Here is a 23,854-nt window from a genome sequence, read left to right as displayed (position 1 = left end):
AGAAAGTACAGATACCTGTTCTCAAATGGAGTGAAGTAAAAGTAAAAAGTATCCACTAAAATGTACTTATGTAAAGTACAGAATACCTAAAAGTTGTACTTAAAGGTGCATGGTGTAACTTTTCTGGCATAGGGCCCATCAAATACTTTTCTTCATGGAGACGGCGTTATTGTTTTGTCTGGAATGTTTCACAGTCTGGTATCTTGATGGAGACCAAACCAGACCGAGTTACAAGTCAGATCTGTGGAGAGGCGACCCACTCAGAGTCAAAATGTGTTTTTCTAGATATTTTCGAGCTTTAAAACTACACATAATTGAACAAATTTAAGGTAGAACTGCATGTCATACTGTCAAAAAGCAATGACCCCAAACCCCTAACCCAAAAGTTACATAATGCACCTTTAAGTTCAGTACTTTTACTTTGTTACACTGCCTAAACCTAACCTAAGCCCTGTGACCTTAATACATCTTTTAATGTCATGCAGTTGATCTAATAATAAAAGAGTTACGTCATGGATTTTCTAACCTACAAAAGAGGCTATACCCATGAATTGACTTTGTATACACAGAAGTATCCTCCCAAACAAAATAAAACCACACGCAATCCCCGTCCATGTTGCACAACTTACTTTAATAGAATACTTTAACTCTGTACAAATTGGAAAGAAATATTGCGCAAGTAACAAATCGAGAATAAGAATAGAACCAGATAAGGCCATAGCCAGCGCGCGGCTCCGTTTCGCCGCGGCTAGGAGGGATCAGCAAAGATATACAGTCAGTACAATCTCGTTAAAAATCTGCGGGCTTTAAGATGTCGTCTCTGCAATTAAGAACCAGGCAAAAGTTTCTGAACAAAACACTGGTACAAAATACATTGGCAACCTCTCGTAGTCCCGTTAACATTCCACAGAATTAGACAAGGACAAAGTAGGGAACAGGGATTATAAAAGTGCACTGTGTAACTTTTCTTTTGGGAGTCAGCCACCTTATTTTTTCTACGGATATGTCGTTTCTCTGCTTCGATTGTTCCACAGTATGACATTAAACACTTCGGCTTGACATTTATTTCATTACAGGTGGTTTTATAGCTTAAAAAAAAAAACTAGAAAAACACAGATCTGACCAGTAATTTGGCCTAGTTTCGTCTCAATTATGACAGAAAAGTTTAATGTCATACTGTTAAACATTATGCCAAAAGTCTCCAACCTTTTTCCTCTGCTGAGCTACTTTTACAAAACAAAAATGCCGGAGAGATACTCATTTTAGCGGCCGCAAAAATTGAGACAATTATAAGAAAGAGGGCAAAACTTTGGGTACAGTTAGATGAAAAATGAAACATAAATCGCTGTGCATTTATTAGTGCAAAAAGTTGGAGTTCAGAATTATTCGTTTACAGTAGTAATAGGCATGTAATTAACCAAATTTTTGTTATTAAAAACATAAAATAAATCCCTCTTTTCCCTGTATTTTTATGTTATTTATTGAATTTACTTATTAGTTTCTTCTTCTTATTATTATTATTATTATTATTTTTTTTATATTTTATTTGATTTATTTATTTATTTTTTGGAGACAATGGAGTGGGGTTGGGGAATAAAAAAATGGTCACATTACATTACTAATTGTTTTTCTCTGAGACATCTGCTTTATGTGCACACAAAAATAAAAAATAAAATTATTCTCAGCACAATGGTATAATTTCGAAATCCTTTGGCGAGCTACAGGTTGGAGACCACTACATTAAACTAAGCAATAACATCTTCATAAATAAAAAGCAGGTGACAGAAAATCCACCAGGCAAAGTTCCACAATGCACCTTTAACTTCCAAAACGCATTATTAAAAACCTTTTGCAGATGAATTGGCAAACAGTTAAAAGTATATTTTGGCTTACTGACATCAACATTAGTTAATTAAACATATTATCTTGTCTTGTTTATTATCTTTGTTCTACCAAAGCCTCACACTTAACAGAGAAAACAGGCAATAGTAAAAATAAAAAATACTTGAGACATGGGCAGTTTATGAAAAACTTTACATTTCTTTCCTCGTCTTCACACAAACACCAGCCTTTTATGGGTTAGTGGTCACTTTGTCTGAGTAAGTGCATGTTCAGGAAACAGTGTTTGGCAAGAAAAGAAGTATTTCGTGGTCGGACATGTTTTGTATGGCCAGACACAAAGCGTAGCCTCACGTAAAGGTGCATTGAGCAATTTTTCTGGCTCGTCTCCATGGAGATGTTATTGCTTTGTCTAGAATGCTCCGTGGTAGAGATTAAACCCAAGGGAAATAACTACAGGTCACATTTCAGGTCAGATCTGTGGAGATTTCTGAGCAACAGAAACACCTGTGATAATCCGTGTATCATTCGTTTTTCAAAATGAAACCAAAAATAAGGAAAGGAAAAAACAACAATTTTCTCCAAAACCAAAATTAAAAAAACAGATAACGATTTGTTTTTTCAGTTTTTGATTTTGTGCTTAAATGAATAATGGGAAAAAAATGAATAACAGACGTTTTCCGTTTACGTGTTTTAAACTGTGATGCCGGACTTTTGCTCTGTATACGGACCGAACCAGGACCGAACCAGGACCAAACCAGGACCAGGACCAGACTAGGACCAAAGCAGGACTGAGACCAGTTTAGTCCTGGTTCAATCCTGGTTCAGTCTTGGCTCAAACCTGGTTCAGACCCGTTTTAGTCCTGGTTTAAACTGTAATCCGGCATCGTTGTTTAAGTCACGGAAACAGGAAATTCATTATTAATTTAAACACAAAATCAAAAACTGAAAAAAACAAAGAGTTATTTGTTTTTGGAGAAAAATAACGAAGAAAACTGTTGTTTTATTAGTTTTTTCATTTTCTTATTTTTGGTTCTATTTTGAAAAATGAATAAACGAATGATACACTGATTTGTAATGAATAAATGCTAGATAGATGTGTTTAACGCCATACTGTGGAACATTCCAGGCAAAGCAATAACATCTCCATGGAGACAAATAGGTGACAGACCCTCCACTTGAAAAGTTGTGCAATGCAGCTTTAACTTTGTGTACCAACTTTAAGTGTAAAGTGTCCAAGAAGTTTTTTAATGCTCGTTAAGACAAGCCCCCCTCATGAGAACTGAACCGGAAAATTACACGTTTTGAAATGTATTAAAAGGTGCATTGTGTAACTTTTCTGGTGGAGTGTCTGCTACCTATTCGTCTCCATGGGGATGTTATTGCTTTGCCGGGAATGCTCCATGATATGACTTTAAACATATCCATCCAGCATTTACTCATTACGACTGTTTCTATTGCAGACAAAGCAATAACATTTCCACGGAGACAAGCAGGCGACGAAATGACCCTCCACTGGAAATGTTACGCAGTGCACCTTTAAGAAAACGACTTTGATTTGACTTTTTGTTCACGTTCAGCCCAAGTAAATCTGAGCCAACAATCAGTCTCTAAGTGAAGTTTAAATAACGCACCATTTCACACAACATCTTGTTCAATGACAGAACAATGAACATTAAAAATGAAATGATAAGTTGTATGCTTTTTTTTTTTAAAACATCTGAAAATGATACACCAAAAAACATACAACCCTGTGTAACATTTTAGTTATTCAGCAGTTTCCTGGTAAACTTACGCTTTCGTTGGCAATAAAAACCCTGAGTAACTAATTAACTTTGAAACTAAAAGATGGCATCCTTATCCATGTATGTGACGTCCATGTCTCTCCCACTCCACCTTCCCAACAAGGAAATACTCGTCGGCTTAAAGGTGCACTGTGTAACTTTTCTCGTGGAGGATCTGTCATCGATATGTCATCTCTCTGCCTGGAATGTCCCGCAGTATGACATTAAAAAGCTCTGCCTTACGTTTCTTCAATTACAAGTGGTTTTAAAGCTCAAAAACACCTTGAAAAACAGGCATTCTGACTGTGAGCGGGGTCGCCTCTCCACGGATCTGACCTGTAACTTGGTCTGCTTGGTCTAAATGAAGATAGAAACGTTTAATGCCATACTGTGAAACATGAGCAATAACATCTACATGAAGAAAAGCATTGGATGGACTAGAAAAGTTGCACACACCTTTAAGTTATTTCCACTTAAAGATGCACTGTTTAACTTTTCCGCCACCTGCTGGTCTCCATGGAAACGCTGCTGCTTGCTCTGGAACATCCTGGCGTGGCATTAAACGCATCAGTCTTGCATTTATTCAATAATTTGGGCTTTTATTGACTTAAAAACGTGCATTCTTGCTGCGCGTGGGCTCGCCTCTCCACAGATTTCGCACGTCACTCGGCCCTATGGCACCACCTGCTGTCTCCATAGAGATAAACAAGCGTAATGCCGTACTGCGAAACATTCCGGGCAACATCTGCGCGGAGAGAAACGAGTGACGGAGCTCCCACCAGAAAAGTTACACAGTGCGGCTTTAATGGGACGAAAGCCAAATAAATTAGAGTAAATAGAGGAACACGGGCGCAGGACTGATGTCAAGTCATGCACTCACAGTATTGCATTCATTTCATGTGTGTGTAAAAGGGGGCCTGCTCAAAAACGGACTCTGTTGAGAAGGTCTGACGTGGGTTTGTTCGGTTACGTTCGCCAAGTCCGCTGACGGTTACTGCTGCTTGCATTCGGCAGGCTGGGGCTGTTCTTTCTGCGGGAGAATCACGGAGACACAATTTAGGGATTTCAGAGCGGACAAAGCATTCAAAAAGCAGTCGTATTAGCAGGAAACAAGAGAAAACGTGAAAAGGAAAGCAAGCAAAGAAGATAACAGGCTGCTAGAAGACACCTGCTTGTGTAAATCATAAAAGGAGTTGTGTTAGAAACCCAGAAAAGGACGAAAAAAGGAAATATAACAATTGTAAGTGCAAGTTCCTAAACATGAGGCTATGAAGAGAGAGTTAGAGATAGAGAGAGCAGCCAGATAAAAAAATACCTAAGCCAAAAATAAAAGGAATTTGCTGGGCACTGTTATTCAATATTCGCCCTTACCTAGAAATGCATGGGGTGAAAATGATTTGATTAGGCCTGTAATGGAAAGGAACCCAAGAGAGGGAGAGACAACAAAATAGACTTTAATAAACAAAAAAGGAAAAAAATAATAAAAACAGACAGTCAGAATTATATATTTGTCAATTTGTTTCAGATTGGAGATTCTAGTAATTCAAAGTATTGTGTTGGTACTTTAATCAAACTGCCTTGGCTTAATATGTATGTAGCATTTTCCTCAAATTTTCCGTATTTTTCGGTCTATAAGTCATGCTTTTTTTATGGTTTGGGCGTTTCCTGCGACTTATATATTAAAATTTTCACACTGGCAGCCGCGAGAGGCTCTAGTCTTGTGTGTCAGTATCTGCTGCTCCTGTTACTCCTGTACCACTGTCACTTCACTCTACTGCGCATGTCTCCTGCAGAAAAAGCTGACCTGCTGCAAGGACCGAAATATTCAGCTGAAAACTGTAATCGAGCAGCAGAAAGAAAGTTTGGAGTGAGCAAGAAACTAGTGACAACCGGAGTGGTACTCCATGCAACTTTCCTGAAATTCACTGGATGGATCGACAAAGCATGAACTTCAGTGACACTGAAACCATCCTGTCGAGATTCAGAAAGGCCAGAATAATTCTAACTGGAACTGATGCTGAGTCTGACAACAGCAACACAGCAGAGGAAGCAGTGCTCCGTTTACCTCTGGAGGTCATGGAGTTGCTCAGAACTGACACAGAGGATGAAGAATTCAATGGATTTAGTTATTTGGAGTGCGATGGAGAGTTTGGTAAACTTGTTCTGTTCTGTTGTTTATGCTATAGTTATCTGAATGTTAACAGTCTATTGTTCTCTGTTCTATTGTTACAACTTGATGAAATATCGATTCCTGGTCTCCGATTTTATAAAATACATTTCCCCAAAAAGTGCGATATAGTCCGGTGTGACTTATGTTTTTTTCTTCTTCATTACGCATTTTTGGGCTGATGTGACTTATAATCTGGAGTGACTTATAGTCCAAAAAATACAATACATAAAATTGACTCTTGTGAGCTTTAAATCATGTTATAATCCTGTTATCTCATCAAAAACAAGCCTGGAATTGTGTTTTGTTTCATTCACACAGGTTTGAGCAATCCTGTATCTACAACTCCAAAGCTCAATGTGAATGAATGTAAATGTGTGAATGAAACAAAATTCAACTCCAGATATGTTTTGATGAGGAAACAACATTATAACAGATGAGACAATATCATATTAAGGACCCTTTAAGATTGTAGATTCTAGTAATTGCCAGTAGACACCAAACTGGGTACTTGAATCAAACTGGCTTTGCTTAAAAAGTAGTATTTTACTCTCATCTTCTTTCTTAAAAATGTGCAGGAATTTAGCGAAGACAGTGCATTTACTAAGAGACAGAACTACATTTGAGACAAAGAAGCATTGTTGGCCACTCCTTGGCGTAACCCAAATGACACAGACCAGTCAAGCTCATAATGAAGAGCCTCTATCAGCTACAAGAGGAGTAAGAAAATACCAGAGAAACACATTTTTGCGCAGTGAAGTATGTGGAAAGAGCTGACAATTCTAGGAGTTGCGCAGAGTCATTCCCACGACCTAACAGCACCAAAGGCTAAAGCTAAAAACAGAGGGGGTCAAAGGGCGCACTCACCTTGGGGTCAAAGTCGCCATCGTCGTCATCTTCATCACCCTCTTCGTCCTGCTCCTGACAAACAAGCAATAATTTAGAAAGCTGACGATTCAAATAATTTTACCATATTAAAAGGGCCTATTCTATGCTTATGTTTTTTCCTCATTAAAAACCGACCTGGACTTGTGTTTTTAAGCTCGATAAACCTTCACTAGAATAATTTGGATGATATCAACCCTGGAATAATAGTGAATTTCTACTAAACATAACATAAAAGGTAGCTGTTAAATGGAAAACTACCGCTTCATGACACAAAAATAATGACAAACACTTGTGAATGAAACAAAACACAACTCCAGGTATGTTTTTCAGGAGATAACAGGATTCTAACATGGCTAAAAGCTCACAACAGTCAATTTGTGAGCTTTTAAATCCGAATTAAGTGGGTGGTTTATTCCGATTTTAACGCCAAATTAATTTATTTCACGATCATGCAGACATTTATTTCTCTTAAAAATAATTCCAGTCGTTAAGTGGATGCGTGTTGGGTCAACCTTCAAGATGGTGAAAAAAAGTTTGTATCATGTTTGTGTCCGGGTCAGCCTGATGTTCCCCGGTGCCTATGTAATTGCGGAAGGTATCGATGTTCCCTGTTAACACCGCGGGACGTCCTCATCCCAAGTTATCATCATGAACTCATAAAACAGCAGCATGTAGCCTAGAACTTTGTATGCAACTCACTGCACATCAGCCCGGAGCAGAAACACTGAGTTCAGGCAACAGAGGTAAAGACACGGCAAATGACAAACCGAGATGACAAAAAAAAAAAGCCTGTAGTAGAAGTGTGTGTTTTCTTCCGGCCGACGTAAATAAGTTTGTGTCCCTGTCCAATCAGAACCCTTCCCCACCCCCAGACGTTGAGTGGAATTAAATAAAGGCAATTTAACGTGTTTTCCATTTAAACCTTAATTCGGTATTATTATTTCCAGGTATACTTGAAGGAGAATAGTTTAATTCTGAACTAGACGCTTGCAATGAGCAAAACAAAAAACAAACAAAACTCTCCGGTTCTATGCGATTCACGTGAATGACCCAATTGACCAAGAAAAAGGCGACTGTTGCCGAAGAGCGACAAGTTTGCAGGTATGATAGTTGTATTTGTGACAGAATCTAGTTTAGTAGTAAGACATAAAAAATGTAAATGGCGTTATGTATAGTCCTATGGGTGTTTTTCAGATTGTAGAATGCGATGGTGTCATGCTCTCAAATGGGGGGCAAGGGTCAGATTTCCCCATTGATCACGTTGCACTTTGCCATGAAATTTCCAAAAGATAAACTCACAAATGCTGAACCTGGTATTTTCAGTCATTGACTAAAGAACTCACTGTATTACAACATAATTTTACATTTTAACAATATTAATTCTAGCTGCAGTTTAATTTGATGATACAGTATCAATATCGTGGGCTGCTGTGTCAATATAACATCAAGAGTATTTTTTGGTATATTTTATTGAATTACTTAGTCTAAGAGCTACAGTTGGGTTGACATTTTCACAGTTTTTCTTATTAACTTTGCACAAACTTAGTGGACTTAATAGACTTTTAGTATCACAGCCATGATTTAGCCTTTGTTTTTCACTTTTCAGTCTGAAATACATCGCACTGAATCAAAAGTACACTGCATCGGCAAACATAGTTTCGTGGCTTATGTATCGCGGTATGTATTGTTTCAGCAGCTTCTTAATAACATAACACCCTACCCTAATCTGAATTGATCAATATTTGGCTATAGAATGCTGCGATACTGTCTGAAACCCAGCGATAAATAAGTGAGAATCTCGTTTACCAACCTCTTCATCTCCCTCTTCCATCTCCTCCTCTTCAAACTGAAATACATGAAATGAAAACATGGTTAAAATGACTGAGTTTCAAGGAATTTGACAGATTCATTAGAAAAGGCAGAAGTGGCTCACGCTCTCGTCTGCCTCTCCTGTGAAGTACAGCACGGCTCTGGGAACAATCCTCTCACGGAAGAAATGACCGATCTCAAAGTCTGTGGCTAAAGAGGCGAGCGCAAACTCCGAGTCATCCTCCTACAAGGAACAAAGCACCAACATGAGCAAAACCAGACTTACACAAACTTTACTGAGCCACAAGGGAAATTATTTGGGCCCAATAGCTCACAAATCACAACATAATATCAACTATTATAGTTTTGCTCCTTGTTATTATAATAAACTCAAAGTAAGTAGCAAAAATAGAGACTCATGTCAAATAAGGCATAAAAATAAGAGTAGAAGGTACCCACCTCTGCGTCTGGCGAGGCTGAAAGAACATAAACACAAAAGTATTAACTTATGACTAAAAGACAATTTACAACAAAAAACACTGAAGTTCATATATCACAATGTTTAGTAATATTTGGTACTCAAGATTTTTTTCTTTTTTTTAATTTAAAAGCATACTGTTGCTACGGCTTTACTTTGTGACTCACTAAACATACAGGTCCTCTTTTCTTAGATCTTATTATGTGAACTGGTTTAATGTATTGTTTATCTCTGAAGAATTTGGGTTTAATATTTGTGTATCAGCTACACATGTGGGCCTTAAATCTCCAACAAAGGCTGATATTTTGTTTTGGGTGACCTGCTCCCTAAAAAAAAAACCCCATAAAGCTTTATTTGAACTTTTGATAACTGCTGAAAACCTGACTACACAACTCTCTTTTAGGTTTGAGGTAAAAAACAGGGCTGTGGGTGAGCTTTTAGTCAATGTAAATTACATTATTTGGGGGAAAAACTGAAAATCAGTCATAAACAATGGCCCAAAAATATCAGCAGAGTTTATCGGTCATAGGTTGCTCTGGATTCTAAACAAGTGATATCAGCTTTGGCCCCTAAAAAGCCCATATCGATCCATCTCTCGTGTAAATTTGAACGAGGACACTGCTGAGTCCAAAGTCTACAGCTGAGTCACTGTTGCTAAGTATTAACAGGCCTCTGGCACCATCTGCTGGTCAAAAGCGATAAACTGAGGAGGAAAATCTATTTGTGCTGGAGGACTTTTTCTAAGACTGTAATATTTTACAATAAACACAGTAAAAACATCAAGCAGAGGTTCATCACACATGTATGTAAGGGGGTGCAGAGTTCACAAACCTTTGACTGGGTTAAAAAAGTTGAAGAAAGAGTCATTAGGAACTTGTTTGGTGACCGTGCGGACTGTGCCACGACCTTTATGCTTCTGCTTTTTCTTGATAGTTTTCACGGTCACATCTTTTCCTTTGTGCCAGTCTATTTGACAGCTAAAGAAGGAACAAGAGAGAGGGCATATTTTTATATTAGAATATATTTCTTTAGAGCATTTGTGTACTCTAAACAGACTCTTACCCTTCGCAATCAATAATCTCTGGGCCCTCAAAAGAGAATGGGTCGGACTCATCAGGCTCTGATTTCATCTTATAGACTTTAGTTAGAACTGCATTGTTGAAGTAACCATTTGGTTCAAAGTGGAACTCTAACGTAAAACTCTGAAAAACAGACAGACATTTTCCTTTAGCATCTGTACAAAATTTAACACAGGAAATATAAATATAAACTGGTAGTACAGACCATTGGCTGCCCTGGCTCTGAAAACTTGACTTGAATATCTTTCAGATGTTTAAGGATAGGTTCATCATGTTCCTGTTGAGAAGAAAAAAAAGGTAAAACATGCTGCACAGATAAAAACACAAGAAGGAAAACTGGCAAAAGCCAAAACATTTAAACATTATTATTACAAAAGCAGTAAAAGAAAAATTCAGTTCTGTCAGTCAGCGTCTTTAGTTCTGGTCCTGTCTTCACTCTAAAACTTTTGTTGAGTAACAGAATTTAATTTTTCTTTTGCTATGGATCATACCTGAATGATATTACAAAAGCATTATAAATAATTACTGGCAAAAAAGTTTGGTACCTGTAACATGTCACTGAGCATGTCCACACTTTTAAAAATGGTAAGCCAGAATTCAGGAATGCCTTTTAGGTCTTCCTGTGGAGTTTCTTCTTTCTTTGCATCTTCAATAGTCGCTTTTTCCTTAACATCTTCCTACAGATTTATTGAGAATAAAACATGTTTAGTTGAAATAAACAGCAGAGTGCAGTAAAGGTCACTGGTTCACTTACAGCGAGCTCATCCTCTTCATCTCTGTCACTCTGCCACTCACACTCCTCATCTGTGGGCTCCACTGTTCCTGTGACTATGTCTCTTCTCTGTGAATCATTAAAGACAAATCATCAGAACACAACAAGCACTTCACCTGCTTTAAAAACTACAATCACAACTTCACACCAATGTCAGGAGACAAAGTCTCAGTCCATAATGAACATCATTACCTTTTGAAAATCAGTCCACCAAAAATTTTTGAAAATAAATATTTTTTACATGGTGTAAAATGTATTTAGTGTAAACATATGTTTTGTCTTATTTTACTTTACATCCAGGGATAGGACACAAAGTTGACAATGTATAGTTGAAAATGATGCCCAATTGGTTCCGTTAAATTAATGTTAATGACAAAGGAAATATCTGTTCATTGAGGAAAGTCTTTGAAGCCCTCAGTGAAATGTGAACTATGTGAAACACACACGCTAAGTGTACACACTCCGGCGACAGGTGTGGCAGGATTACAGCTGTCAGTCTTCAGTGAAACTAAGAATGTCACTCACTCACTGGAAATAGCTCTGACTGACAAATGAACAGTTGACAACTCGTTGTGGTAGTTTTATTTTAGCACCATGAATGTGCGCTCACTGATCTCAGATCGGAAAAGGAGCGTAAACACACCAAGGTGCATAATGACATAATAACATGACGTAATAATAACTAATAAAGTCTGAAATACACTAAGGAGATTAACAGACGCATTATAATGAATTTACCTTGTCAAATAGTGGTTGATAAAGAGCAGAATATTTCCTCTCTAGTTCATGGACCTCTTCATAAAACTTGGCCTCAATATTGGCACACTGCACCTGTAGCCTTTTCAAAGCGTGCACTCGCCTCTTGACGGCTTTGGGAAGCATACTGTAGAAAACAAAAATACCAAAAGAGAAAACCTCAAGTTTCATTTCAAAATTAAAATCACTAAAACACAAATGTGCATCTTCCCATAAGTTTGGACAAAAGTAGAACCTGATACCTTTCCATATCCTGAAAGCTGACTGGTTTATCCCCCAGTCCACCTGGATTTTGGACCCCGTGATCCCCCTTGACTACAAAATAAAATAAATTATCTGTTAATTCCAAGAAGAATGAAACATACCCACTGTACTAAAACACTTTAGTAGAATGTACTTTACCTTTACTTGCGTCCATGACCGCGACTTCCTCTGTCCAAACGAAACAAATAAAAGTTACTAATCATTTGGTCTTACGTGTGTAACGCGTTTATTAAGGGTTAGAGCGCTTTCATTAGGAGCTGCAGTCAAGTTCACATGTGACACATTGAGCAACATGAATAACACAGGCTGTTATTATGTTGTTAAACGTATTTACACGGTCTTTATCGGGTCTGTGGTTGGTAGGTGCGCGGGCCGATGGCGCACGGACTAAAATTATGGTCACAAACAACAATGTGAGGCTGACAGCTACCAAATTATGTTTATGATTAGATCTTTGTGTGGCGATGAGGAGCAAACACCTTCATCGTGGATGACACCACAAATGTTTGAGGCTAATGTGACTCTGAGCCTCTCAACACAAACGCGCCTCCAGCTCCACGCTCCGCACGCGCCGCTGTTTCTGCGGCATCACGAGGAGAAAATATGAGCACAACAAACAAGACCCAAAGTAAAATCCACTGTTTAAACAAAGAGAGGATAATAAACATGTGACACAGTCGCGAGGACATGAACTGTGCTTTATGACAATCATGCTAACATTAGCTTTAAGCCGCCGCAGCTTTAGCTCATCAGGAACCTGCGGCTAAACGGATGTGACATTGACAGGACGGACTCAGCGGCCGTTAGCTACACGACATCACACCGACATGGTTGTGTTCATAACGCGCTCGTCACGTCTGTGATCAGATTCATGTTCTTTTGTCTTACCTCAGACTGAGCGGAACTGTTGTTACCTGCTAATGCTAACCTCACGCTTCTGCTGCTAGCCACACGCGCGAGCTACACCCGCGTATCAACATCGAGGACGCTGATTGGACAGCGGCCCGTGCTGCATTCAAAGACTGCGCGTTTTTATTCAATTTTAGTTGTTTTTGTTTACGCTCTTGCGCCAAGCAAACACAGGCCTACTTTACAAAACCATTTGTAATTTATTGATGAAATATTTGCCAAATATTAGTTTAAATTCAATGTGCCATCTGCTTTCTGTACTGATAATTATTAGTCAAAAACTGGCAAAATTATTAAAATAACAGATTATTTACTTCGTTTATTATATTCCGTTATTTAGGATATAATATAAGATAAGCTTTGTTGCGGTTACAATGCAAGGTTTGTTGTTAATTGTGACTTTTTGAAACGGTTTCTTTAATTTGGATTAGGCAGCCACGGTTAATAAACAACCTCAAGACAAATATGACGAGCTGCTACGTTCTTCCCTTTACAAACCACAGGGGGGCGCCACTCACCTGAAACAGCCAGAGGGTGACTTGGAGTTGGCCTAGTCTAACCTAATCTCTGAAATTGATTTTACACACAAGTATCCTGTCCAGTATAAGTAGGTCTGACGTGTAAGATACCTGCCTCATACCTGTGTGGTGCATAATCAATAACCTTACCCCTGATCTTCAACTGATGTGGAAAGATGAAACTCAAAAAATACTCCGGGACATCTTGGAAAATAATTAAGAGATTCTTATTTATTTATTTATTTAGTTTATTTATTTATTTAATAAACAAGCCTAACCTACAGCACAGAGAGTTTGGACCTCCACTTTTAGCCTAAATATGGCATCAAATCATTTAATTAATTAATAGATGTTTTTTTTTTTTTTTTTTTTTTTTCCAAGTGTATATCTCTTATATTTTCAAAGAGCAGTGCTAGAAATATGAAATCAAATAAATACAAAAGTGTGAGGCCAAAACAAAAAAACGAATCGAGAAATTTATATAGTAGAAATTATTTTAAAATCCTGTCTTGGCTCATTCTCGTGGATCCAATGTCATATCTCGTCTCGCCTTGTGTTAATAGTGTCTCATCCCACCCCTGTTAATTAGTGAAATATTTGTAGTAATTTAAAACAAACATGGCAGTTTACAGTTACAGCCTTTTTGCAGTAGGCCTAATAAAAGATGCCCTTTTAGCTGCACCTACACCAGCTCTGCTCGTGCTGCCTTCAGAGGAGCAGAGAGGAAGTGACAGCTCAGGACCCTGGGCCATATGTCCCTGTCACGGTCTGACATTTAGCAGCAGCTTTCACAGAGCAAATCACTGTCTCGTGCTGCAGTCAGACTGTGCCAAGAAATGGGAACATAAATACAGTAATAGCTTTTTTTTTTGGAAATGATGCATCAGGCTTTCTTCCGCAACTTTGTTATTTAGAACGAAATGGTCCAATAATTTACTTAGGAGTTTATGGCCCATGAGATCAGTAAAATTGTTCATTTTAGTGACTTCTTTAGATTTCATTTACTATCTGCGTCTCTTCTCAACTGGCTTTTTAAGTTCATTGAAAAAGTGTAAGGTTTGTGCAGGAATAAAAGTTGCACTTACACTTACATTTATTACTCTAATATTATGTTTGAATTGTTGTGTTAAATCTGAATCATAAACTGTTCAGCCAAAATATGAAATATGAGTAGGGCAGCCTAATTTGTACCTTAAAGGTCCAATAAATTAACTCTTTTGAGATTTTAGCCTCAAAAACAGACCTGGAGTTGTGTTTTGTTTCATTCACGCAAGTTTCAGTGATTCTTTGTTATTAGTCTGTCTTCATCAAAGCTAAAAATGCTCTGTTCCACCTTGTGATGTCATGAAGCGGTACTTTTGAAGTTACTACTTTGTACCTTTAGGGCCTGTTTACATGAGAACACTTGCCAGTAAAAACAACAAAATATTTTATCAGAAGTGCCTTTCATTTAGACGATGAAGGCGTTTTTGGGGCTTAAACATAAAAATCTGAAACCACCCTCCAGAGTGGAAAAGTTGAATACGCTTTACTGTAGCGTTTCCGTCTACACTGCCCAAGATGCAAAACTCTGGTCAGATCTACTGATGTCGCGTACGTCACATACATACAGTACACAGAAACCTGGCATGCATACACAATCAAATTCCACACACATTTGTGTCACCGTATGCACTCAGATTTCCTCCCGAAAACACTCGTCTAAACGCAGAATAAAAAGTGAAGATGCGACGCCACTTTTGCGTCTTCTGTTCAGACTGTCATCATATAAACGTAGCCTAATGTTGATGTGAATTTGCCAAAAAACATATATATATAACTTACTTTTTTGTAAATAAAAACTGAATAGACAATCATGACAACTTGGCTTGTTTGATTCTGCAAAATATATTTTCTAAGACGCAAAACTCTGGTCAGATCTGCTCACGTCGCGTACACGTTTACGTTACATACATCACTACCGAGCTGCCTGGCATGCAAACCCAATCTAATTCCACACATTTTTGCGTCACTGTATGCACGCAGATTCCCTCCGAAAACGCTCGTCTGAACGCAGAATAAAAAGTGAAGACGCGACGCTACTTTTGCGTCTTCTGTTCAGACCGTCATCATATAGTTTAGTTTATTATATTTATTTAGTGTCATGTACAATGTAATTGGTGCCCAGCCTGCATGGGCTTATAAGACACATAAAACTATAAGCAGACAGATCACGCATCAAACATAAAGTGTCCTTTTACGGAGGTCCCAGGCTTTCAACACAAACTGAGCCAACTTTAAAACATTACATTGAAACAGATACTTCAGTCTCTCCTCATCAGACAGAGCAAAACAACAGTAAAACACATTAGACACAACTGACAGCGCAGGTCATGATACAAAGGACAGTAAAACAGAAAATGCATTTCATTTTCAATGTCCTTTAAGTCGCACAGAGCAGAGGGGTGCTCCTCCTCTGGGACTGAGTGGAATCGTCCCGTCTCCAAGGCCAGAGGCAGAGTCCCACACCTCAACTGAGCACATACTGACCTCTGACCTCTACTCAGGGTCACGGTGACATATGGCTCAGGTCCAAAACAGTCTTTAATTAAGATATATGTTCTTAATTTTGGTTTACATAAAATTTCATTGTGCCACTTTTGTTTATGCTTATCAGAGTTCTTCGCTTGTCTGACACTACAGACACTATAAACGTAGTGTTGGAGTCAGTTTATATTTATTAAAAAAAAATAATTAATTTGATGAATTTTATATACTATTAAAATGCATTTTTCTTTATTATAGAATTTTTATTGTAGGTCATCCTGATCTCCCTCCCCTCCTCCTGCAGTCAGGTTTATCTTGTCACCTGTAGCAGCAGAGCAGGAAAGGCAGTGCCAGCAGAGAGAGGAGAAGATACTATTTTGTGACCACACTATATTGCAAAAGAAAGTCAACCATGGAGAATATTTTTGTGTGTGTGTGTGTTCTGTAAAATAAATGGATAAATGCAGTTCCTAGATCTCCACATGTGCTTATTTAGCCTTAGTTCAGTAGATTGTCAATTCAAGAACTGAATCGTTGAATTGTGATCTTTGTGAATCAAACACACAACACAACATATAGTCTGCATACTTTTCAAAACATGTACATTTAAGTTCATTTAAAGATCCACCGTCTGTGTCATTTTACATACAGGACAGAGTGATAAGAAATCATTGGGGAAAACTTCAGCAAACACCCACCACAAATCCTGAAGATATCTGTAAGTAAACTCACACTCGTCCATCTCTGAGATCTAAAGTCATTGTCAGTATTTCCTGTGCAGACAAAGCTACACCTGCTGCTGTCACCGTTTACAGCCCCTCACAGCCCTGTATTACACCCATCACCATTGTCCTGCCTCTGAGTGGGTTCTGATGGACACCTGGCTCCTGGACACTGTCTGAGTCATCTGTGTTTGGACCACACAAACAGATCCAGAAAGATAAACTCATTTAAAAGGTGCATTGTGTAACTTTTCTGGAGGAGGGTCAGTCAAACGCTTTTCTCCATGGAGATGAGGGAGACTAAACCAGAGTGCACTTTTAAACTTCCAAAAATCACAGTTGAGTGATATTTCATGTTCGCTCACTGTATTCATGAATTGTACAATTATTCCTGGTCGCAATCATAGTTTACAATGGTCCGTCATCCCTTCATTGGACAAAATTTGGTGACTAGATAGCATTATTGATTATTGAATTTAACTATTGAATTGATTATTGCAGAATCATTCAATTTATATGCTGTAGAGAGTCTTTTTTGCTTGTCTGCTTTTCAAATTTCAAAGTTTCACTAATTTATAAGCCCCAAAATTCATATCTGAGTGGAAACTTTTGGCTTATATAACAGCCTAAGTGTTAGAAAAGACTGATTTTAATGTTTTAAACTTTTGTTCCCATTACTTGTATTGAATACATTCATATATGGTAAAGAAGAAATTCAATTTATCAACTGGATGTTTTGCAAAATGTATTCGACCAAATGAACTTTTGTCCAGTTGACAAATTGAATTTCTCCTTCGCCATGGATTCTACCTGGACGATTTTTCACATAGATTAATATAAGTTCGTCCAAAACACCACAGATAATCTCTTACAAAACTGCAATGCTTCCCTCTAAAGTCACAAACTCAACACCACAGTGACGCCTCAGCGTTCGTGCAGTGATATCTGAAAAGAGACTGCTCGGGTTTAACCGGGATCTTTGAAAGAATCATCCTGTTTTACTGCAAACCCATCTTGAAAACTTTTCAGATGTCAACTGGATAACGCACATTTATTTTGTAGAATTACATTAGATTTTAGTTTTGCTGACAGGAATGGAATGATCTTAATGACAGCAATAGGTCAGGGTAATGTGGGGACAGTCTCACCTCTATAATAAGAACGACATCCTAAAATGTTACGAAATGTCAACTGGGTAACACGTCAACTGAGTAACGGCTCCCATAGACTCCATTATAAAATCAGCTTTACCCAGTGGACATTGGTGAGATTGTTTTATCCAAAGAGTTTAATCTACTGTAAAGAGCTTGAATGAAAACAATTTTAGATTTCAACAAACACATTTGAAAAACACTCATTGTGACAGGCAGCGGATCTTTTTTGGGACCATAATTCCTTAAATATTTGGTTGTTTAGCATAAGAAAATGACAGACGGCATCACTCAAATAAGACTCTTTACCCAAATACAACAAACAATGTACGGTATGTAAGTGTAATTTTTAAAGTTATGCATGAAAATAAGAATCAGTCATGGTGAGTATCCTGCCTAATGGATCATTAAACCATTATCCAGAATTTCTTAATTTATATCAGTCACAAAAAACTCTACAGCCAGTGCCAAAAGGACAAAAGACTTTCAAACTTTTAAAACAATGACAGAGGTTTAAGCTGGACAAATAATTCCTTATGTCTCTTTAAGGATCTATTTTGAAAACATGCAACTGAAATGAAACTAGAATTTGCAAAGGACTTCATGAGCTTATCGTCATGTTTTAATGGTGAACTTGTGTTTGATTTTGCTTACACAGGTTTAAAAATGCGCTGTGTAATTTTATAGTGGAAGGGCCGTCACCTGCTTGTCTCCATGGAGATATTATTGCAATACCAAAAATGTGCCACAGTATCATGTTAAACTTGAAGAACTAAAAACAAAATCAATTTCCTTTTGCTACTATACATATGGTGTTTTAATTGCTTACTTTGGTGTTGAAAAGTAGCACCACTTTCTAAAGACTCTTATTTTTACTTATTTATACCGACAGAGAAGATGTTATTATTATGATTTTTTTTTGTTTCATGTGGATAGGTTCAATAATTACAGAAATATTAACCATAAACCAGGTCAACAAATCTGCAATCTCCTATATTTTGCAGAATGGAATATTGTGAGTTTTTCGACATTAGAACGACCAGATCTTTGGCATTTTTTACCCTAACAAGATGAAACTTGGCACTGCACAGACCTGTACTATTAAGATGACACCCTCCAAATTTGAGATCAGTCGAATGAGGGGTTCAAGAGTTATGTGTGGAAAAGACAAACAAACCAACAAACCAAAAGAAGGAGACACAGACAGACGTTACTTGCATTAATAGTAAGATTTTTTTCCCTAATTGCTGGGTTCATCACAGCATTCTATAGGACAATTTTAATTAATATAGTTGAGTGGAAGCTAAAAATAATATTGTTAAAATGTAAAATTATGTTGTAATACAGTGACTCTGTAATTAAAAATACCAGGTTCAACATTTGTGAATTCACTTTCTGGATATTTTATGCTAAAGTACAATGTAATCAACAGGGAAAACTGGCTCCTTAATCACATTTTAGAATCTGAAAACCAATTATAGAATCTCCCAGGTGCAGTATCAGGAAAGCCTTTTGTATTTAGAGAAAGGTTTAACAGTCTCGGTTAGATACAGACTGTAGAAAGGTTGAGTCTTGGTCTGTGGAGATGCTGCTGCCCGAGGCTCCGCTCTGACCTGCGTCTTCATGGGTCACACATATGTTCTCTGTCATAGGCTTTGCACCATTACCCTTTTCACTTTAACTCATACGTCTTCTTTTACACAACCACAAAGACAGAAACATGCAACATTTTATAAGACTGTCCGGTAAATGTAATGTAATTTATGTAGGTCTGCGGTTTAAAATAAAAGTCCTATATTACGCAAAATTGACTCTTGTGAGCTTTAAGTCATGTTACAGTGTTTGCTCATCAAAAACAGACCTAGAGTTGGGTTTTGTTTCATTCACACATGTTTAAGTAATCATTTATTATTAGTTTGTCTGCATCTCCAAAGCTCAAAACATTCGGTTCCACTTTGTAATGTCACAAAGCAGTAGTGCACTGTGTAACTTTTTGGTTGGGGGTCCATCGCCTGCTTGTTTATGTCATTGCTCTGCGTGGAACATTCCAAGGTATGACATTAAACAGCTTATCAGTACATTTATTCAATTACAGGCGGTTTCATAGCTCAAAAATACCTACAAAAACAGGCATTTTGACTGAGCGGGGTCGCCTCTTCATAGATCTGACCTGTAACTTGGTCTGGTTTGGTCTCCAAGAAGATAGAGAAAGTTTAAAGGAAAGGGACAGTACAGAATTTTGGACATAGGACCTCATGTCCTAGTGAGCCAGAGTGTTGGAGATGTGTGGAGACACTTTTTAAAATATTCCATCCAGTCCTTGTATTTGCAGAGGTCGCTGGTGCTAGGCTAGTGCATGTCAATGGCCATAGTTATCCTGCCACTAAAAACAGTCTTACCCACTCCACAAAACACCCTAAGCAAATCTGTTATTACACCAGACTGTCGATGTACATGTCTGTGTTGATAGAATAATGTATGACATAAAACTGACCTTGCATTACACGAATCGTCACATGTTGAGGGACTATTTTCTCATATATCAGTCCGCTGCTGCCAAGCTTTCTATCAGGAAGTACAACTCGCTGCTGCTGCTCTGACAAAAATCCTTCAAATGCAAGGTTGGTTTTACTTCTAAAATGAATCTATTAACACAGACATTCTCATCGACAGTCTGGTGTAATAACAGATTTGCTTTGGGTGTTTTGTGGAGTGGGTAAGACTGTTTTTAGTGGCAGGATAACTATGGCCATTGACATGCACTAGCCTAGCACCAGCGACCTCTGCAAATACAAGGACTGGATGGAATATTTTAAAAAGTGTCTCCACACGTCTCCAACACTCTGGCTCACAAGGAAATGAGGTCCTATGTCCAAAGTTCTGGGCTGTTCCTTCAAATGCCATACTGTGAAACATTCCAGATTGAAATTATCCAAATTATTGTAGTGAAAGTGCATGGAAAATATGCAGGATTTGTGTGTTAAACATGTGAATGAAACAACACAACTCCATGTTTCTTATAAGGAAACAACATAGATCAGAAAATAGCATAATACAAGCCCATTAATGTGAATACAGTTGCAAAAATCATATATATATATTTTGATTTTTCTTGCTGTGTGACCATGAATAGACATTTGTGATCAAAACAAACAAGATTATCAACCTTTAAATGAAGCTGTTGTGACATTTTCATATATTGATGAGTAATTTGTGAGAGATTGGAGGAAATGGATAATGTTTGGCACAAGCAAATCTGTGTTAGTGTGGATCAATATTTCCGGTAATTTGTTTGAATGGCAAAGAAACAGGCAAAAACTGTCAGTAGACACTAGAGTCGACATGTAGACCTGCAGACAGAACAGTGCTGGAACATCACAAAGGAAATGTAGTAAAAGTACTTCAGTAAAAATTGTAGGTATCTGTACTTTACTTAAAAGCTGCACTATGCAACTTCTAAGGTGGAGGGTCCGCTACCTGCTTGTCTCCATGGACATTATATGGATTCTTTGCCTGGAATGTTCCACAGTAGGGCATTAAACATATCAGCCTTGCATTTTATTTAATTACTGGTGTTTTATAGCTCAAAAATACTTTAAAAACATAAATTCTTATCACGTGCAGGCTTGCTTCTCCATAGATCTGACCGTTACCTTGTCGTTTATTTCCATACTGTGGAATAATCAAGGCAAAATATCTCCATGGAGACAAGCAGGCGGTGGACCCTCTACCAGAAAAGTTACACAATGCACCTTTAAGTAGATTTTAATGTGGATACTTTTACTTCACAACATTTGCGAGCAGGTATTTGTACTTTCTACTCCAAGGCAAGGCAAGTTTATTTGTAAAGCACAATTCGTACACAAAGTAATTCAAAGTGCTTTACAGAATAAGAAATACATTAAAATCACAATAAAAAAACAAACAAATCAAAACAAATAATATCATAAAAATAAAAAAAAGAGAGAGAGACATTAATTACATAAATGAGAGAGAAGAGTGCGGAATGAAAACCTTCCAGTCATGTGCAGCAGAGTCAAAGTCGAGTCTGTCTCACATGTTCAGACTGTTCCAGGTTTTAGCTGCATGAATCTGAAACGCTGACTCCCCGTGTTTAGTCGTGACTCTGGACACCAGCAGGAGGTCAGTCCCTGAGCTCCTCACAGTATGAGATGGTTCATATGGCACCAACATGTCAGAGATGTACACTGGTGCTCGGCCATGAAGAGATTTGTGCACAAACAGAGCTGCTTTAAAGTCTCCACTACATTTCTGAACAGGACTGAAAAGTAAAAGTATTTTTGAACAGGCTGAGGGTTTATTTTTAACAAGTTCATAGTCTGAACAAACAGAATATACAAATAAAAACAGCTAATAAAAATTGGTCATATAACATTTCTTTATCACAATCACTACATTTGAAGCTTTATTACATCACAAAAAATGTGCAAAATACTTTTACTTTTTACTCTTTAAGGTCTACATTTTAGGTCTTTTAGGTCTATATTTTATTATTTTGAGTTGATTTTTCCATGAGATACTTTTACTTTTACTTGAGGATAATTTTTGCTCCAGTATCTCTACTTTTACTTAAAGGTGCACTGTGTAACGTTTCTGGTGGAGGATCTGTCACCTGCTTGTCTCCATGGAGGTGTTATTGCGTTGTCTAGAATGTTCCGCAGTATAGATTAAACCTAAATCTATCACGAGGGAGACAAGCAGGTTATAACGATAAGCTTCATCACAGTTCAGATCTGTGGAGAAACGCCCCTTTTTCACAGAAGATTTTTATGTATTTTTGAGCTACAGAAACACCCGTAATGGATAAATACTAGACGGATATGTTTAAAGTCATACCATGGTACATTATTTAACAAAACGGAGTACTTCTTCCACCTATATATTGACGTATAGTTCTAAACATGACCAAAAAGTATGTGTGGTTGCCATGGCAGCGCTCGTGCTTGCCGCTGATTGAACGCGCCGCACCTCATCACGCACAATATTGGTTTGTGAACGAATCGTCCAAACTCCCAGATGGCTGTATTGATATAAAGTGAAGTGGGGGCCTGCATCTATGGACCTGCATCCTCTGCTGTCTATTAAGCTGCTCTTCTTCTGACGCATGTGTAATAGTTTGTCTGTACACTACAATAAAACGTATAAAGAGAAGAAGAAACGCAATAAAAAAACATGAGACGGGCACAGGCGGGCACAGCTGCGCAGATTATGCACAGAGGAGGTTGAAAAATGACTGGCACAACAACGATGCTTTGACTTAGACAAACTTTATTGATCCACAAGAGAGATTATTTGGACACAGCAGCTCAAACATGACAATATATTATAACAACAAAGAGAAAAAGTATATGGGCATTGGTCGGGAGAAGAAACGATCGATTTTTGATTAACCATTAACCTTTTTATATTAAAATTATCATCATTATTATTACTATTACTGCATAAATAAACTCAACTTTACAACATATAAACCAGGGGTCTCCGAGCTTTTTACTCCGGTGAACTACCTTTACAAAACAAAAATGCCCGAGAGTGTCACGTGGAAACAGAGGGAGGACCCAAAATGCAGGTCTGCTTTAAAGTTCTTTAATAACAAACAAAAAAAGATCAAAAAATCCAAAAATAGAACCTAAACTGCCATGACAGGACAAGACACTGACAAAAACACAGACAATGACAAATACAATGGACCAACAAAGGGCAGAGGAGGACACAGGGTATAAGTAAGTCCCCATTTATATAACGCTTTTCACAGACATATTTGTCACAAAGACGCTTTACAGAACATTACATTCAGCATATATTATTCATTCACTCTATACCTCTTAAACTAACATTCCCAACACTGCTTATGCCTCTCTACCTACTGTATAAGAAGTGTTGGGAATGTTAGTTTTAAAATGTTTTCCCCTACAGATTACAGATTACATATCCCAAAATGTAGTTTCTAACGTAATCCATTAAATTACTTTAAGTGAGTAATGTAATTTGAATACTTTGGATTACTTGATATTGTCATGTTTTTTTAAAACTACATGAATGTAGCGACCACATCCTGAAAATTCTTGTTTGTTCTCTTCAAATTCTCTGTTGAGCCTAAGTCTCCATGAACAGGTAATTGTTTGCTGTGGAGAAGCAAAGACGAGGATCTCAACATGAGATGTTTTGTTT

The 23,854-nt window shown here is 37.7% G+C and overlaps 1 protein-coding gene across 2 annotated transcripts; it reads right to left on the bottom strand.

Annotated features, from left to right (window-relative positions):
- Positions 1-612: 612 nt before the first annotated feature.
- Positions 613-12,846, bottom strand: nap1l4a (nucleosome assembly protein 1-like 4a). Of its 2 annotated transcripts, XM_055155256.1 has the most exons (15): positions 12,725-12,846; positions 11,975-12,004; positions 11,815-11,887; positions 11,555-11,699; positions 10,799-10,885; positions 10,590-10,721; positions 10,250-10,321; positions 10,028-10,167; positions 9,797-9,942; positions 8,947-8,963; positions 8,612-8,731; positions 8,489-8,524; positions 6,658-6,711; positions 4,995-5,030; positions 613-4,653 (listed from the first exon to the last, which is right to left on the bottom strand). In XM_055155256.1, exons 2-14 carry the CDS (start codon positions 11,988-11,990, stop codon positions 5,025-5,027), a joined length of 1,044 nt encoding a protein of 347 aa, XP_055011231.1. In that variant the 5' UTR covers positions 11,991-12,004; positions 12,725-12,846; the 3' UTR covers positions 613-4,653; positions 4,995-5,024. The 2 variants fall into 2 exon arrangements, with proteins under 2 accessions (XP_055011231.1, XP_055011230.1); XM_055155255.1 differs by lacking the exon at positions 4,995-5,030.
- Positions 12,847-23,854: the final 11,008 nt, after the last annotated feature.

The sequence above is a fragment of the Boleophthalmus pectinirostris genome, unplaced genomic scaffold (assembly GCF_026225935.1).
Source record: "Boleophthalmus pectinirostris isolate CB_2022bp ecotype Guang Dong unplaced genomic scaffold, ASM2622593v1 HiC_scaffold_2, whole genome shotgun sequence".
Taxonomy (NCBI): Eukaryota; Metazoa; Chordata; class Actinopteri; order Gobiiformes; family Gobiidae; genus Boleophthalmus; species Boleophthalmus pectinirostris.
The sequence above is the reverse complement of the archived record's forward strand: the minus strand, read 5'-3'. Positions and strand labels throughout refer to the sequence as shown.

What these genes read in the sequence shown, in the direction of transcription:
- nap1l4a (XM_055155255.1), bottom strand. An exon ending in ATCAACCACTATTTGACAAG is followed by an intron (nt 10,886 to 11,554) that starts GTAAATTCATTA and finishes AATGATTCACAG; the next exon opens with AGAAGAGACATAGTCACAGG. An exon ending in ATGAAGAGGATGAGCTCGCT is followed by an intron (nt 10,722 to 10,798) that starts GTAAGTGAACCA and finishes ATAAATCTGTAG; the next exon opens with GAAGATGTTAAGGAAAAAGC.